The 18353-nt window shown below is 41.1% G+C and overlaps 1 protein-coding gene across 1 annotated transcript; it reads right to left on the bottom strand.

Annotated features, from left to right (window-relative positions):
* Window positions 1-3831: 3831 nt before the first annotated feature.
* LOC127310410 (homeobox-leucine zipper protein ROC1-like) lies at window positions 3832-4718 on the bottom strand. Its single transcript, XM_051341090.1, has 3 exons — window positions 4450-4718; window positions 4242-4359; window positions 3832-4128 (listed from the first exon to the last, which is right to left on the bottom strand). Exons 1-3 carry the CDS (start codon window positions 4716-4718, stop codon window positions 3832-3834), a joined length of 684 nt encoding a protein of 227 aa, XP_051197050.1.
* Window positions 4719-18353: the final 13635 nt, after the last annotated feature.

The following is an 18353-nucleotide window of genomic DNA, read 5'->3' as shown; positions in this document are numbered from 1 at the left end:
GTGAAGTGTCATGTAGTCGACGTTCACATGACACCACTAGAAGAATAACACCACAACTTAAATATCATACCATTGAATATTACTCAACCATAGTTCACTACTAACATTTAGACTTCACCCATGTCCTCAAGAACTAAACGAACTACTCACGAGACATCATATGGAACATGATCAGAGGTGATATGATGATGAATAACAATCTGAACATAAACCTTGGTTCAATGGTTTCACTCAATAGCATCAACAACAAGTACAAATAGATACCGGGAGAGTTTCCCCTATCAAACAATCAAGATCAAACCCAAATTGCTACAGCGGTGACGGGGTGCTGCGGTGGAGACGGCGGTGATGATGGTGGAGATGATGATGATGGTGATGGAGATGATGTCCAGCTCGATGACGGTGACGATGGCGTCGATTTCCCCCTCCGGGAGGGAATTTCCCCGGCGGATTCCTGCCCGCCGGAGAGCTCTTTTCTCTCTGGTGTTCTCCGCCCCGCAGAGGCGGCTGTAACTCTTCGTGAGGTACCCTCTGTGGCTTAGGTTTTCGGGACGAAGGGTTTCGCAAAGAAAAGGAGGCGAAAGGGGCTGTGGGGCCCCCACACCACATGGTGGCGCGGCCAGGCCATGGGCCGCGCCGGCCTGTGGTCTGGCCCCACCTTGGGCCCTCTCAGCTCCTCCTTCTGGCTTCCTTCGTCATCTTGAAAAATAGGATTTTTGGTATAATTTCCTTCCACAGTTGATCTTCCGAAATATTGCGTTCTGACAATGCTTTTTCCAGCAGAATCCTGGCTCCGGTGCTTGATCCTCCAATAATGATGAAACATGCAAAATAGATGAAATAACATAAGTATTGTGTCCCAATATGAAATATATCAATGAATAACAGCAAATTATGATATAAAATAGTGATGCAAATTGGACGTATCAGTGGCCCAGCGTGAAAATTCCTCTTTACGATATTCCGGGTCGTAAGTTTGGACGATTGACTATCTTTAAAAATAAATATGAATATTTCCAAATTTTGGACACTGTTCAAAACCTAAATATTTTCACTTCTGAACATTTTTAAAATCTTAACAAATTAAATATGGACATTTTCAATTCTAAATTTTTAAAATTTTTAACTTTTCAAAATCTGAACAAAATATAAATTATGACCATTTTTTAATGTGAATAATTGTAAAATCTGGAACTTTGCAATTTATGTTTTTATAAGAATTGATTTTTTGTTTATAAATTTTGAAAATTTGAATATTCTTCATAATTTTAACATTTTTAAAATATAAACTTTATTAAAATTTGAAATTTTTATCAAAATGTAAACCTTTTCCAATTTTGAACAATGATGCTGGCGGCGCTGCACCTGCATGCACGAGGAGGCCGAGGGTATTCTGGCTGGGACCAATGGATTTCCTCGCGTTGCAGGTTATGCGGATTTCTTGATCCCGCGCCACCGGCTGTCTTCAAGGTGGACACCTCCGCCTGGTAGGGACGAGACATTGGAGAGGAATTACCACGCTGCACTGCTGACAAGATGACCGATTAACTGGCCATCAATTGTTTTAATTACTTATTATGGGTTGTATGCAAATAATTACATCAAAGTATGGTGTTCCTTGCAAAAACAAACCACTATTGTGGTTATGCAAAAAAAGGCACCAACAAGTGGTGTAATCTATTTCCTCTTTTAGGGAGGATCGAGGGGTTGGATGTGTGGTATTTTTGGACGGTTTAGATTGTGTTCCGTGCGGACATCCGCGGCAGGTGCATTATGGACATCTTCTTGGCGCTGTGGAGAGAGAGAGAGAGAGAGAGAGAGAGAGGTAGAAGGAGAGGGAGAGGGAGAGGGAGAGGGAGAGGGAGAGGGAGAGGGAGAGGGAGAGAGAGAGAGAGAGAGAGAGAGAGAGAGAGGGAGAGGGAGAGGGAGAGGGAGAGGGAGAGGGAGAGGGAGAGGGAGAGAAAGAGAGAGAGAGGAGAGATAGAGAGAGGGAGAGGAAGGGAGAGGGAGAGAGACAGAGGGAGGAAGAGAGAGAGGGGGAGAGGGAGAAGAGCCGGTAGGTGTTGTCGCTAGGTGGGGATGTGGGTTTCACATTAATAGCAAGATATAACGAATAGATAGAATAAGTGTCACTTATTTCATCGTGCCAAATATCGAAACATTGATTGGGGTAGGAAATAAAATCATAGATAACGTCAAGCAACGACTTGGTTGTAGCATGAATTAAGGATCCCGAAAATGAGCGACGTTGAGACGACACATGAAATGACGAGGAACACCTATCATTCAATAATAACGCATGAAACAATGGCACCTGGCAGGTGGTCTTTAGATCGGCTAGGTGTGGTTGGTGACCATACTATCGAACAATAACCATGTGACATCCTCCGCGGTGGCTCGGTCGCAACAGATATGTCATGGACCATGATGGTGGTGAGAACGAGAATCTGGTAGTGTGGACATATGATGGGCGTACGGCCGATGAACTTTAACTCGGTCGACGGCCGACCATATTTGTTCCCGCTTCTTCGACACCATGAATTGATTTGGATCCGGCCGGTTAGTGATGGCGACATGACACCCCACACACATCTTACATGCTCATCGCTGGAGGAAGAGAGGGAGAGGGAGAGGGAGAGGGAGAGGGAGAGAAAGAGAGAGAGAGAGATAGAGGAGAGATAGAGAGAGGGAGAGGGAGGGAGAGGGAGAGAGACGGAGGGAGGAAGAGAGAGAGGGGGGAGAGGGAGAAGAGCCGGTAGGTGTTGTCGCTAGGTGGGGATGTGGGTTTCACATTAATAGCAAGATATAACGAATAGATAGAATAAGTGTCACTTATTTCATCGTGCCAAATATCGAAACATTGATTGGGGTAGGAAATAAAATCATAGATAACGTCAAGCAACGACTTGGTTGTAGCATGAATTAAGGATCCCTAAAATGAGCGACGTTGAGACGACACATGAAATGACGAGGAACACCTATCATTCAATAATAACGCATGAAACAATGGCACCTGGCAGGTGGTCTTTAGATCGGCTAGGTGTGGTTGGTGACCATACTATCGAACAATAACCATGTGACATCCTCCGCGGTGGCTCGGTCGCAACAGATATGTCATGGACCATGATGGTGGTGAGAACGAGAATCTGGTAGTGTGGACATATGATGGGCGTATGGCCGGCGAACTTTAACTCGGTCGACGGCCGACCATATTTGTTCCCGCTTCTTCGACACCATGAATTGATTTGGATCCGGCCGGTTAGTGATGGCGACATGACACCCCACACACATCTTACATGCTCATCGCTGCGACACACACACAATATGTCGAGATGAGACTAGTTGTCTCTGGGCATGGCGACACCTTTCTATCATGACGCATGCCTCGTTCGACATGTTGCGCAGGTTTTATTGTTGGCCGCTATCTTGCTGGGTAGCCACCTTTATATGAAATGACCGACCGGTATTTACCAAAATTCGTGCAATTTTGGCCAAATTTAAATGATTCTACTCCCATCGATCCATAATAACCAGTGTGATTTAGTTTGAATTTAAACTAGAACCATTAAACTTATTATGGACTAGAGGCAGCAGATGGATGAATTTTAAAATTAATTTGAAATATCTTGAAAGGTAATTCTGCCCACATTGGTATATATTCGAGAACGAAAAAAAATAACTTTGGTTTTAGCCATTGTTGATTTTTTCCCCAACTTTGCTTTCGGGCTAGTAGAAGCTAGCGATTAAGATGGATCCCGGCCAGTTGACTTGCCGCGCCCGGATTGACACCCTTGTCGGCTCTGCATCCATGTATCATCGGAAGCAACATGTTTAGCTACGCATGTGTGCCGCCTGAAACGCCTTAAACAGAATCCTGGTGGCCGTTAGTCTTGGCGTCGTCCCCATGGAGACTGTTTGAAGGAAGGCGTTTGTTTTCTGGATTTCTTCCCTAAGCCTCGTGTTCTCCAAGAGCAACTGCTGCCGGGCGGTTTCGCCAGCTTGTACCATCCGCCTACTGCATGTGAGGCACCTACTATCCTCTATTGCGGCCATGAGGGCTAGGCGTTCAGCTTTTAGCGACTCATTCTCTTCTCTAAGCTCATTTGTCTCCTTCCTCTGTCCCTGAATCTGCAATTGTTAATTCCAAACACGAAAAATTCAAGTAGTTAGCAGAGAGTAGTGCATTACAATATGATGACAAGCCAAAATGGCTCCAGTGGATCGGAAGAGAATGGTTCTACCTTTTGGGAGGTTCGTCGGTTCTGGAACCAGAACTTGACCTGCTTTTGAGTTATGCCAAGCCTCCTCGCAAGGTCCGCACGCTCTTTTTCATAAGGATGTTGGTTTTTCCGGAACACACTACACGTAAAGTTAGCAAGCATACATAAGTGTCACATACATCTTCTTCAATAAGAAATAAAATAAATTATCTAATAATGTAATGTATACATTTCGAGCTGATGCACTTGGTCTCGGTTGTGACGCCTTCCACTCCAGTCTGCTCTCCTCGTGGTGTCATTGCTATTGTCTTGCTCAATAGCTGTTGTGCTACCATCACCATTTTTGCCCATGTTGGTGTTCTTCACAAGTCCAAGCATGCCATCTGGATCAACTCTAAGATCCTGCAACATCAGGCTGTACTCACCAGGGCTTCCGATGCCGAGGACAAGCTCAGTGTTCACATCATCGTTCGGTTCTTGCTCCCATTGTCCCTCCATGGTGATCTATTAAAAAAATCATGCGGATAAATCTCACGAAGAAATAGTGTTAGAGGTATCACTAAGAAATCATTAGATGTTTATTCCCCAATGTACTACCAAAAGTATAAGTGAAAAAACTTAACAACTTAGAAAAAAGGGACGGTGTTACAACACAAAGTACATCTACACTTTAATATTGAAAATAGCCAATGTATTGGTCAAATATTTCTTCACCTACTAAGAGGAGTAAGTCAGTAATAGATCTGGTGGATGCAGATCTAGATAATTCGAATTTCGTTCCTTTATAAGAAAGATAGACATAATAAATGATCTCAAATTAATAGCAATATCTTACCACATTTTCTCAAAGGGTTCTAAAATAAATACTACACGTACAATAACATGTTGATATGCTGCAATAAATAATTAAATGATGCGGTTCCCAAAGGTTTCGATTGGAGGAAAAACATAGTACCCATAACCAATCTCACAGTAAGTGTAATAATGGAATAAGACATGTTTTACCATTTGAAGCTTCTTTATAGCAAGATACAACAGATCTATATTACATCGTTCACCCACGTGCCACTCACTTTGTCGTGGATCTAATTCACGATGTTTCTAAAAACAAGTCGGATGCTACATGTTGGGAAGAATCCATGATAGATCTAAGAATGAGACATAAACAAGATTTGATTATGTAATAAGATCTATAGATCTAGGATACATATTATGAATAACCCATTTTCAACCTTCGACGTTATAGATCTAAGAATAGCAACACAAAAAAGATAACATTATAGATCTAAGAATGAGACATAAATAAGATCTATAGATCTATGCTACATGTTTTACCATTTGAAGCTTCTTCATAGCGAGATACTACAGATCTACCAAATAACACGTGGGACGTTACTTTGTCTAACCACGTGGCACTCACTCCATTGTGGATCTAACGCTCTTTCCCAGAACACGTGGGGAAATCTGTGCTCAATTTAAGATGTTATAGATCTAAAAATAGCAAGAATAAACAAGAGCTGATTATATAACATAATACAATATGATATATCTCGTGTAAATACCGTTGAACTAAGCAGTAGTCCTTTGTATGATCACCGGGGTACGCGACAAAAGTACAGTAATATTGTGTTGTGACTGAGGTCTCAACTTGCTAGGGTGCAATGTATATATAGCCATCAACACCTATAAGAATTACCATCGAAAATAATTGCAGTACCTAAGATTTGTGCAAGCATTAATTTTTATATAAATATAGGACACACATGGTCCCCATACTTGGGATTTCGACCGTTGCTATATAGTGTATATTTGGTGCATATCTAATACATTAATGAGCACATTTATAGCATGAAATATTTTGTATAATATAGTATATATGGACATGGATTATATCTTGACGCATTAAGGTATTTTTATCTATTATATATTAAAAGCGCATTAAGGGCTAACCAGAAATCTATCTATTATATATTAAAAGCGCATTAAGGGCTAACCAGAAATTAGAGAAATAGATTAGAAAATCCCACAATAATCAGAGAAATCTAGCCATTAAATTAGTGGACCCGCTTATAATTAACGGAGCACAACCATCGGATCTATCTTTAGAAATTCCTGATCCTAGAAAATAGGACATGCAAGTTCCTTCTTCTCACGTAAGAAAAAAGATATGCGGTAGGCATCTCATCGCTTGTGGCCTCCAATCCCGGAAGCCCTGCGTTGCGGCGGCACACGCGCAATTTTTTAAACATAAGGCCCTGATGCGTGCAGTTAACACACGTCCGTTGGGAACCCAAGATGAAGGTGTGATGCAGACAGTAGCAAGTTTTCCCTCAGAAAGAAACCAAGGTTTATCGAACCAGGAGGAGCCAAGAAGCACGTTGAAGGTTGTTGGTGGCGGGATGTAGTGCGGCACAACACCAGGGATTCCGGCGCCAACGTGGAACCTGCACAACACAACCAAAGTACTTTGCCCCAACGAAACAGTGAGGTTGTCAATCTCACCGGCTTGCTGTAACAAAGGATTAACCGTATTGTGTGGAAGATGATTGTTTGCAGAAAACAGTAAAGAACAAGTATTGCAGTAGATTGTATGCGATGTAAAGAATAGGACCGGGGTCCACAGTTCACTAGAGGTGTCTCTCCCATAAGATAAATAGCATGTTGGGTGAACAAATTACAGTCGGGCAATTGACAAATAGAGAGGGCATAACAATGCACATACATGATATGATAAGTATTGTGAGATTTAATTGGGCATTACGACAAAGTACATAGACCGCTATCCAGCATGCATCTATGCCTAAAAAGTCCACCTTCAGGTTATCATCCGAACCCCTTCTGGTATTAAGTTGCAAACAACAGACAATTGCATTAAGTATGGTGCGTAATGTAATCAATAACTACATCCTCGGACATAGCATCAATATTTTATCCCTAGTGGCAACAGCACATCCACAACCTTAGAACTTTCTGTCACTGTCCCAGATTTAATGGAGGCATGAACCCACTATCGAGCATTAATACTCCATCTTGGAGTTAAGAGTAAAAACTTGGCCAGAGCCTCTACTAATAACGGAGAGCATGCAAGATCATAAACAACACATAGGTAATAGATTGATAATTAACATAACATAGTATTCTCTATCCATCGGATCCCGACAAACACAACATATAGAATTACAGATAGATGATCTTGATCATGTTAGGCAGCTCACAAGATCCGACAATGAAGCACATAAGGAGAAGACAACCATCTAGCTACTGCTATGGACCCATAGTCCAGGGGTGAACTACTCACTCATCACTCCGGAGGCGACCATGGTGGTGAAGAGTCCTCCGGGAGATGATTCCCCTCTCCGGCAGGGTGCCGGAGGTGATCTCCAGAATCCCCCGAGATGGGATTGGCGGCGGGGGTGTCTCAGTAAGGTTTTCCGTATCGTGGCTCTCGGTACTGGGGGTTTCGCGACGGAGGCTTTAAGTAGGCGGAAGGGCAACGCGGGGGGCCACACGAGGGCCCCACACGCCAGGGCTGCGCGGCCAAGACCTAGGCCGCGCCGCCCTGTTGTGGCGGCGCCGCGTGGCCCCACTTCCTTTCCCCCTCGGTCTTCTGGAAGCTTCGTGCAAAAATAGGACCCTGGGCGTTGATTTCGTCCAATTCCGAGAATATTTCTTTACTAGGATTTCTGAAACCAAAAACAGCAGAAAACAACAACTGGCTCTTCGGCATCTTGTTAATAGGTTAGTGCCGGAAAATGCATAAATACGACATATAATGTGTATAAAACATGTAGATATCATCAATAATGTGGCATGGAACATAAGAAATTATCGATACGTCGGAGACGTATCAGCATCCCCAAGCTTAGTTCCTGCTCGTCCCGAGCAGGTAAACGATAACAAAGATAATTTCTGGAGTGACATGCCATCATAACCTTGATCATACTATTGTAAGCATATGTAATGAATGCAGCGATCAAAACAATGGTAATGACATGAGTAAACAAATGAATCATAAAGCAAAGACTTTTCATGAATAGTACTTCAAGACAAGCATCAATAAGTCTTGCATAAGAGTTAACTCATAAAGCAATAAATCAAAGTAAAGGTATTGACGCAACACAAAGGAAGATTAAGTTTCAGCGGTTGCTTTCAACTTATAACATGTATATCTCATGGATAATTGTCAATGTAAAGTAATATAACAATTGCAATATGCAAGTATGTAGGAATCAATGCACAGTTCACACAAGTGTTTGCTTCTTGAGGTGGAGAGAGATATGTGAACTGACTCAACATAAAAGTAAAAGAAAGGTCCTTCAAATAGGAAAGCATCGATTGCTATATTTGTGCTAGAGCTTTTAGTTTGAAAACATGAAACAATTTTGTCAACGGTAGTAATAAAGCATATGTATCATGTAAATTATATCTTACAAGTTGCAAGCCTCATGCATAGTATACTAGTAGTGCCCGCACCTTGTCCTAATTAGCTCGGATTACCAGGATTATCATCGCAATACACATGTTTTAACCAAGTGTCACAAAGGGGTACTGATACGTCTCCGACGTATCGATAATTTCTTATGTTCCATGCCACATTATTGATGTTATCTACATGTTTTATGCACACTTTATGTCATATTCGTGCATTTTCTGGAACTAACCTATTAACAAGATGCCGAAGTGCCGCTTGTCGTTTTCTGCTGTTTTTGGTTTCAGAAATCCTAGTAACGAAATATTCTCGGAATTGGACGAAATCAACGCCCAGGGTCCTATTTTGCCACGAAGCTTCCAGAAGACCGAAGAGGAGACGAAGTGGGGCCACGAGGTGGCCAAACCCTAGGGCGGCGCGGCCTGGCCCTTGGCCGCGCCGACCTGTGGTGTGGGGCCCTCGTGTGGCCCCCTGACCTGCCCTTCCGCCTACTTAAAGCCTCCGTCGCGAAACCCCCAGTACCGAGAGCCACGATACGGAAAACCTTACTGAGACGCCGCCGCCGCCAATCCCATCTCGGGGGATTCAGGAGATCGCCTCCGGCACCCTGCCGGAGAGGGGATTCATCTCCCGGAGGACTCTACGCCGCCATGGTCGCCTCCGGAGTGATGTGTGAGTAGTCTACCCCTGGACTATGGGTCCATAGCAGTAGCTAGATGGTTGTCTTCTCCACATTGTGCTTCATTGTCGGGTCTTGTGAGCTGCATAACATGATCAAGATCATCTATCTGTAATTCTATATGTTGCATTTGTTGGGATCCGATGAATAGAGAATACTTGTTATGTTGATTATCAAAGTTATGTCTATGTGTTGTTTATGATCTTGCATGCTCTCCGTTACTAGTAGATGCTCTGGCCAAGTAGATGCTTGTAACTCCAAGAGGGAGTATTTATGCTCGATAGTGGGTTCATGTCTCCGTGAATCTGGGGAAGTGACAGAAATCTCTAAGATTATGGATGTGCTGTTGCCACTAGGGATAAAACATTGGTGCTATGTTCGAGGATGTAGTTACTGATTACATTACGCGCAATACTTAATGCAATTGTCTGTTGTTAGCAACTTAATACTGGAGGGGGTTCGGATGATAACCTGAAGGTGGACTTTTTAGGCATAGATGCATGCTGGATAGCGGTCTATGTACTTTGTCGTAATGCCCAATTAAATCTCACAATACTCATCATAATATGTATGTGCATGGTCATGCCCTCTTTATTTGTCAATTGCCCAACTGTAATTTGTTCACCCAACATGCTGTTTATCTTATGGGAGAGACACCTCTAGTGAACTGTGGACCCCGGTCCAATTCTCTATACTGGAATATAATCTACTGCAATACTTGTTTTACTGTTTTCTGCAAACAATCATCTTCCACACAATACGGTTAATCCTTTGTTACAGCAAGCCGGTGAGATTGACAACCTCACTGTTTCGTTGGGGCAAAGTACTTTGGTTGTGTTGTGCAGGTTCCACGTTGGCGCCGGAATCTCTGGTGTTGCGCCGCACTACATCCCGCCGCCATCAACCTTCAACGTGCTTCTTGGCTCCTACTGGTTCGATAAACCTTGGTTTCATACTGAGGGAAAACTTGCCGCTGTAAGCATCACACCTTCCTCTTGGGGTTCCCAACGGACGCGTGTTGTACGCGTATTAAGCACTTTTTCTGGCGCCGTTGCCGAGGAGATCAAGACACGCTGCAAGGGGAGTCTCCACTTCCCAATCTCTTTACTTTTTTTTGTCTTGCTTAGTTTTATTTACTACTTTGTTTGCTGCACTAAATCAAAATACAAAAAATTAGTTGCTAGTTTTACTTGGTATCTTGTTTGCTATATCAAAAACACAAAAAAAATTATTTACTTGCATTTACTTTATCTAGTTTGCTTTATTTACTACTGCTAAAATGGGTACTCCTGAAAATACTAAGTTGTGTGACTTCACAACCACAAATAATAATGATTTCTTATGCACACCTATTGCTCCACCTGCTACTACAGCAGAATTCTTTGAAATTAAACCTGCTTTACTGAATCTTGTTATGCGAGAGCAATTTTCTGGTGTTAGTTCTGATGATGCTGCTGCCCATCTTAATAATTTTGTTGAATTATGTGAAATGCAAAAATATAAAGATGTAGATGGTGACATTATAAAATTAAAATTGTTCCCTTTCTCATTAAGAGGAAGAGCTAAAGATTGGTTGCTATCTCTGCCTAAGAATAGTATTGATTCATGGACTAAATGCAAGGATGCTTTTATTGGTAGATATTATTCCCCTGCTAAAATTATATCTTTGAGGAGTAGCATAATGAATTTTAAACAATTGGATACTGAGCATGTTGCACAAGCATGGGAAAGAATGAAATCTTTGGTTAAAAATTGCCCAACCGATGGACTGACTACTTGGATGATCATCCAAACCTTTTATGCAGGACTGAATTTTTCTTCGCGGAACCTATTGGATTCAGCTGCTGGAGGTACCTTTATGTCCATCACTCTTGGTGAAGCAACAAAGCTTCTTGATAATATGATGATCAATTACTCTGAATGGCACACGGAAAGAGCTCCACAAGGTAAGAAGGTAAATTCTGTCGAAGAAACCTCTTCCTTGAGTGATAAGATTGATGCTATTATGTCTATGCTTGTGAATGATAGGACTAATGTTGATCCTAATAATGTTCCGTTAGCTTCATTGGTTGCCCAAGAAGAACATGTTGATGTAAACTTCATTAAAAATAATAATTTCAACAACAATGCTTACCGGAACAATTCTAGTAACAACTATAGGCCATATCCTTATAATAATGGCAACGGCTATGGTAATTCTTATGGGAATTCTTACAACAATAATAGGAACACACCCCCTGGACTTGAAGCCATGCTTAAATAATTTATTAGTACACAAACTGCTTTTAACAAATCTGTTGAAGAAAAGCTTGGGAAAATTGATATACTTGCTTCTAAAGTCGATAGTCTTGCTGCTAATGTTGATCTTTTGAAATCAAAAGTTTTGCCTAATGAGAATCATCATAATAAAATTGTTACTACAGCAAATGCCATCCAAGTTAGAATTAATGAGAATATAAGATTAATGGCTGAACTGCGTGCTAGGTGGGATAGAGAAGAAAATGAAAAACTAGCTAAAGAGAAGAATGTAGCTAAAGTTTGGACTATTACCACCACTAGTAATGCTAATGCTACACAAGTTGCTGCACCTCCTACTATTATTAATAAAAGAATTGGTGTTAGCAATGTTTCCACTTCTAATGCAAAGCACGAAAAACTGCCTGAAACTGCTAAAACTGTTGAAACTGCCTGTGATAAAACTGCTGAAATTTTTTCCAACATTGGGGATGATGATCCCATTGATTTAGATTATAATGGTTTGAATTTTGATGATTGCCACATCTCTGAAGTTATAAAGTTCTTGCAAAAACTTGCTAAAAGTCCTAATGCTAGTGCTATAAATTTGGCTTTCACGCAACATATTACAAATGCTCTCATAAAAGCTAGAGAAGAGAAACTAGAGCGCAAAGCCTCTATTCCTAGAAAGCTAGAGGATGGTTGGGAGCCCATCATTAAGATGAAGGTTAAAGATTTTGATTGTAATGCTTTATGTGATCTTGGTGCAAGTATTTCTGTTATGCCTAAGAAAATCTATAATATGCTTGACTTGCCACCGCTGAAAAATTGTTATTTGGATGTTAATCTTGCTGATCATTCTACAAAGAAACCTTTGGGGAAAGTTGATAATGTTCGCATTACCATTAACAATAACCTTGTCCCCGTTGATTTTGTTGTCTTGGATATTGAATGCAATGCATCTTGTCCCATTATATTGGGAAGACCTTTTCTTCGAACTGTTGGTGCTATCATTGATATGAAGGAAGGTAATATTAAATATCAATTTCCTCTCAAGAAAGGTATGGAACACTTCCCTAGAAAGAGAATGAAGTTACCTTTTTATTCTATTATTAGAACAAATTATGATGTTGACACTTCGTCTCTTGATAATACTTGATATACACTTTATGCGCCTAGCTGAAAGGCGTTAAAGAAAAGCGCTTATGGGAGACAACCCATGGTTTTTACTACAGTACTTTGTTTTTATTTTGTGTCTTGGAAGTTGTTTACTACTGTAGCAACCTCTCCTTATCTTAGTTTAGTGTTTTGTTGTGCCAAGTAAAGTCTTTGATAGTAAAGTTCATACTAGATTTGGATTACTGCGCAGTTTCAGATTTCTTTGCTGTCACGAATCTGGGCAAAATTCTCTGTAGGTAACTCAGAAAATTATGCCAATTTACGTGAGTGATCCTCAGATATGTACGCAACTTTCATTCAATTTGAGCATTTTCATTTGAGCAAGTCTGGTGCCATTTTAAAATTCGTCAATACGAACTATTCTGTTTTGACAGATTCTGCCTTTTATTTCGCATTGCCTCTTTTGCTATGTTGGATGAATTTCTTTGATCCATTAATGTCCAGTAGCTTTATGCAATGTCCAGAAGTGTTAAGAATGATTGTGTTACCTCTGAACATGTTAATTTTTATTGTGCACTAACCCTCTAATGAGTTGTTCTAAGTTTGGTGTGGAGGAAGTTTTCAAGGATCAAGAGAGGAGTATGATGCAACATGATCAAGGAGAGTGAAAGCTCTAAGCTTGGGGATGCCCCGGTGGTTCACCCCTGCATATATCAAGAAGACTCAAGCGTCTAAGCTTGGGGATGCCTTGGGCATCCCCTTCTTCATTGACAACATTATCAGGTTCCTCCCCTGAAACTATATTTTTATTCCATCACATCTTATGTGCTTTGCTTGGAGCGTCGGTTTGTTTTTGTTTTTTGTTTTGTTTGAATAAAATGGATCCTAGCATTCACTTTGTGGGAGAGAGACACGCTCTGCTGTAGCATATGGACAAGTATGTCCTTAGGCTCTACTCATAGTATTCATGGCGAAGTTTCTTCTTCGTTAAATTGCTATATGGTTGGAATTGGAAAATGATACATGTAGTAATTGCTATAATGTCTTGGATAATGTGATACTTGGCAATTGTTGTGCTCATGTTTAAGCTCTTGCATCATACACTTTGCACCCATTAATGAAGAAATACATAGAGCATGCTAAAATTTGGTTTGCATATTTGGTTTCTCTAAGGTCTAGATAATTTCTAGTATTGAGTTTGAACAACAAGGAAGACGGTGTAGAGTCTTATAATGTTTACAATATGTCTTTTTTGTGAGTTTTGCTGCACCGGTTCATCCTTGTGTTTGTTTCAAATAAGCCTTGCTAGCCTAAACCTTGTATCGAGAGGGAATACTTCTCATGCATCCAAAATACTTGAGCCAACCACTATGCCATTTGTGTCCACCATACCTACCTACTACATGGTATTTCTCCGCCATTCCAAAGTAAATTGCTTGAGTGCTACCTTTAAAACTCCATCATTCGCCTTTACAATATATAGCTCATGGGACAAATAGCTTAAAAACTATTGTGGTATTGAATATGTACTTATGCACTTTATCTCTTATTAAGTTGCTTGTTGTGCGATAACCATGTTTCTGGGGACGCCATCAACTATTCTTTGTTGAATATCATGTGAGTTGCTATGCATGTCCGTCTTGTCTGAAGTAAGAGAGATCTACCACCTTATGGTTAAGCATGCATATTGTTAGAGAAGAACATTGGGCCGCTAACTAAAGCCATGATCCATGGTGGAAGTTTCAGTTTTGGACAATATCCTCAATCTCATATGAGAATAATAATTGTTGCCACATGCTTATGCATAAAAGAGGAGTCCATTATCTGTTGTCTATGTTGTCCCGGTATGGATGTCTAAGTTGAGAATAATCAATAGCGAGAAATCCAATGCGAGCTTTCTCCTTAGACCTTTGTACAAAGTGCATAGAGGTACCCCTTTGTGACACTTGGTTAAAACATGTGCATTGCGATGATCCGGTAGTCCAAGCTAATTAGGACAAGGTGCGGGCACTATTAGTATACTATGCATGAGGCTTGCAACTTGTAAGATATAATTTACATGATACATATGCTTTATTACTACCGTTGACAAAATTGTTTCATGTTTTCAAAATCAAAGCTCTAGCATAAATATAGCAATCGATGCCTTTCCTCTATGGAGGACCATTCTTTTACTTTCATTGTTGAGTCAGTTCACCTATTTCTCTCCACCTCAAGAAGCAAACACTTGTGTGAACTGTGCATTGATTCCTACATACTTGCATATTGCACTTATTATATTACTCTATGTTGACAATATCCATGAGATATACATGTTATAAATTGAAAGCAACCGCTGAAACTTAATCTTCCTTTGTGTTGCTTCAATGCCTTTACTTTGAATTATTGCTTTATGAGTTAACTCTTATGCGAGACTTATTGATGCTTGTCTTGAAGTACTATTCATGAAAAGTCTTTGCTGTATGATTCACTTGTTTACTCATGTCATATACATTGTTTTGATCGCTGCATTCACTACATATGCTTTACAAATAGTATGATCAAGGTTATGATGGCATGTCACTCCAGAAATTATCTTTGTTATCGTTTTACCTGCTCGGGACGAGCAGAACTAAGCTTGGGGATGCTGATACGTCTCCAACGTATCAATAATTTCTTATGTTCCATGCCACATTATTGATGTTATCTACATGTTTTATGCACACTTTATGTCATATTCGTGCATTTTCTGGAACTAACCTATTAACAAGATGCCGAAGTGCCAGTTGCTGTTTTCTGCTGTTTTTGGTTTCAGAAATCCTAGTAACGAAATATTCTCGGAATTGGACGAAATCAACGCCCAGAGTCCTATTTTGCCACGAAGCTTCCAGAAGACCGAAGAGGAGACGAAGTGGGGCCACGAGGTGGCCAAACCCTAGGGCGGCGCGGCCTGGCCCTTGGCCGCGCCGACTTGTGGTGTGGGGCCCTCGTGTGGCCCCCTGACCTGCCCTTCCGCCTACTTAAAGCCTTCGTCGCGAAACCCCCAGTACCGAGAGCCACGATACGGAAAACCTTACTGAGACGCCGCCGCCGCCAATCCCATCTCGGGGGATTCAGGAGATCGCCTCCGGCACCCTGCCGGAGAGGGGATTCATCTCCCGGAGGACTCTACGCCGCCATGGTCGCCTCCGGAGTGATGTGTGAGTAGTCTACCCCTGGACTATGGGTCCATAGCAGTAGCTAGATGGTTGTCTTCTCCCCATTGTGCTTCATTGTCGGGTCTTGTGAGCTGCATAACATGATCAAGATCATCTATCTGTAATTCTATATGTTGCGTTTGTTGGGATCCGATGAATAGAGAATACTTGTTATGTTGATTATCAAAGTTATGTCTATGTGTTGTTTATGATCTTGCATGCTCTCCCTTACTAGTAGATGCTCTGGCCAAGTAGATGCTTGTAATTCCAAGAGGGAGTATTTATGCTCGATAGTGGGTTCATGTCTCCGTGAATCTGGGGAAGTAACAGAAATCTCTAAGATTATGGATGTGCTGTTGCCACTAGGGATAAAACATTGGTGCTATGTTCGAGGATGTAGTTACTAATTACATTACGCGCAATACTTAATGCAATTGTCTGTTGTTAGCAACTTAATACTGGAGGGGGTTCGGATGATAACCTGAAGGTGGACTTTTTAGGCATAGATGCATGCTGGATAGCGGTCTATGTACTTTGTCGTAATGCCCAATTAAATCTCACAATACTCATCATAATATGTATATGCATGGTCATGCCCTCTTTATTTGTCAATTGCCCAACTGTAATTTGTTCACCCAACATGCTGTTTATCTTATGGGAGAGACACCTCTAGTGAACTGTGGACCCGGTCCAATTCTCTATACTGAAATACAATCTACTGCAATACTTGTTTTACTGTTTTCTGCAAACAATCATCTTCCACACAATACGGTTAATCCTTTGTTACAGCAAGCCGGTGAGATTGACAACCTCACTGTTTCGTTGGGGCAAAGTACTTTGGTTGTGTTGTGCAGGTTCCACGTTGGCGCCGGAATCTCTGGTGTTGCGCCGCACTACATCCCGCCGCCATCAACCTTCAACGTGCTTCTTGGCTCCTACTGGTTCGATAAACCTTGGTTTCATACTGAGGGAAAACTTGCCGCTGTACGCATCACACCTTCCTCTTGGGGTTCCCAACGGACGCGTGTTGTACGCGTATCAGGTACCTCTATGCCGTCTGTACAAAGGTCTAAGGAGAAAGCTCGCATTTGGATTTCTCGCTTTTGATTATTCTCAACTTAGACATCCATACCGGGACAACATGGACAACAGATAATGGACTCCTCTTTAATGCATAAGCATATAGCAACAATTAGTGTTCTCATATGAGATTGAGGATATATGTCCAAAACTGAAACTTCCACCATGATTCATGGCTTTAGTTAGCGGCCCAATGTTCTTCTGTAACAATATGCATGCTCTAACCATGAAAGTGGTAGATCTCTCTTACTTCAGACAAGACGGACATGCATAGCAACTCACATGATATTCAACAAAGAGTTGATGGCGTCCCCAGAAGCATGGTTATTGCACAACAAGCAACTTAATAAGAGAAAAAGTGCATAAGTACATATTCAATACCACAATAGTTTTTAAGGCTATTTTGTCCCATGAGCTATATATTGCAAGGCGAATGATGGAAATTTAAAGGTAGCACTCAAGCAATTTACTTTGGAATGGCGGAGAAATACCATGTAGTAGGTAGGTATGGTGGACACAAATGGCTTAGTGGTTGGCTCAAGGATTTTGGATGCATGAGAAGTATTCCCTCTCGATACAAGGTTTAGGCTAGCAAAGTTATTTGAAACAAACACAAGGATGAACCGGTGCAGCAAAACTTACATAAAAGACATATTGTAAACATTATAAGACTCTACACCGTCTTCCTTGTTGTTCAAAACTCAATACTAGAAATTATCTAGACTTTAGAGAGACCAAATATGCAAACCAAATTTAGCAAGCTCTAGGTATTTCTTCATTAATGGGTGCAAAGTATATGATGCAAGAGCTTAAACATGAGCACAACAATTGCCAAGTATCAAATTATTCAAGACATTTTAGAATTACTACATGTAGCATTTCCCGATTCCAACCATATAACAATTTAACGAAGAAGATTCAACCTTCGCCATGAATACTATGAGTAAAGCCTAAGGACATATTTGTCCATATGCAACAGCGGAGCGTGTCTCTCTCCCACACAATGAATGCTAGGATCCATTTTATTCAAACAAAAACAAAAACAAAAACAAACAGACGCTCCAAGCAAAGTACATAAGATGTGACTGAATAAAAATATAGTTTCAGGGGAGGAACCTGATAATGTTGTCGATGAAGAAGGGGATGCCTTGGGCATCCCCAAGCTTAGACGCTTGAGTCTTCTTAGAATATGCAGGGGTGAACCACCGGGGCATCCCCAAGCTTAGAGCTTTCACTCTCATTGATCATATTGCATCATTTCCCTCTCTTGATCCTTGAAAACTTCCTCCACACCAAACTCGAAACAACTCATTAGAGGGTTAGTGCACAATAAAAATTAACATGTTCAGAGGTGATATAATCATTCTTAACACTTATGGACATTGCATAAAGCTACTGGACATTAATGGATCAAA

The sequence above is a fragment of the Lolium perenne genome, chromosome 6, assembly GCF_019359855.2.
Source record: "Lolium perenne isolate Kyuss_39 chromosome 6, Kyuss_2.0, whole genome shotgun sequence".
Lineage (NCBI taxonomy): Eukaryota > Viridiplantae > Streptophyta > Magnoliopsida > Poales > Poaceae > Lolium > Lolium perenne.
Note: the sequence above shows the minus strand (reverse complement) of the source record. Positions and strands in the feature narration are given on the sequence as shown.

Bases quoted from the DNA above. Each gene is read 5' to 3' on its own strand.
- LOC127310410 (XM_051341090.1), bottom strand. From the start codon at position 4,718: ATGGAGGGACAATGGGAGCAAGAACCGAACGATGATGTGAACACTGAG. The intron at 4,360-4,449 runs GTATACATTACA...CTTTACGTGTAG, and splicing joins CAAGTGCATCAGCTCGAAAT to TGTGTTCCGGAAAAACCAAC. The intron at 4,129-4,241 runs GTAGAACCATTC...TAACAATTGCAG, and splicing joins ACCGACGAACCTCCCAAAAG to ATTCAGGGACAGAGGAAGGA.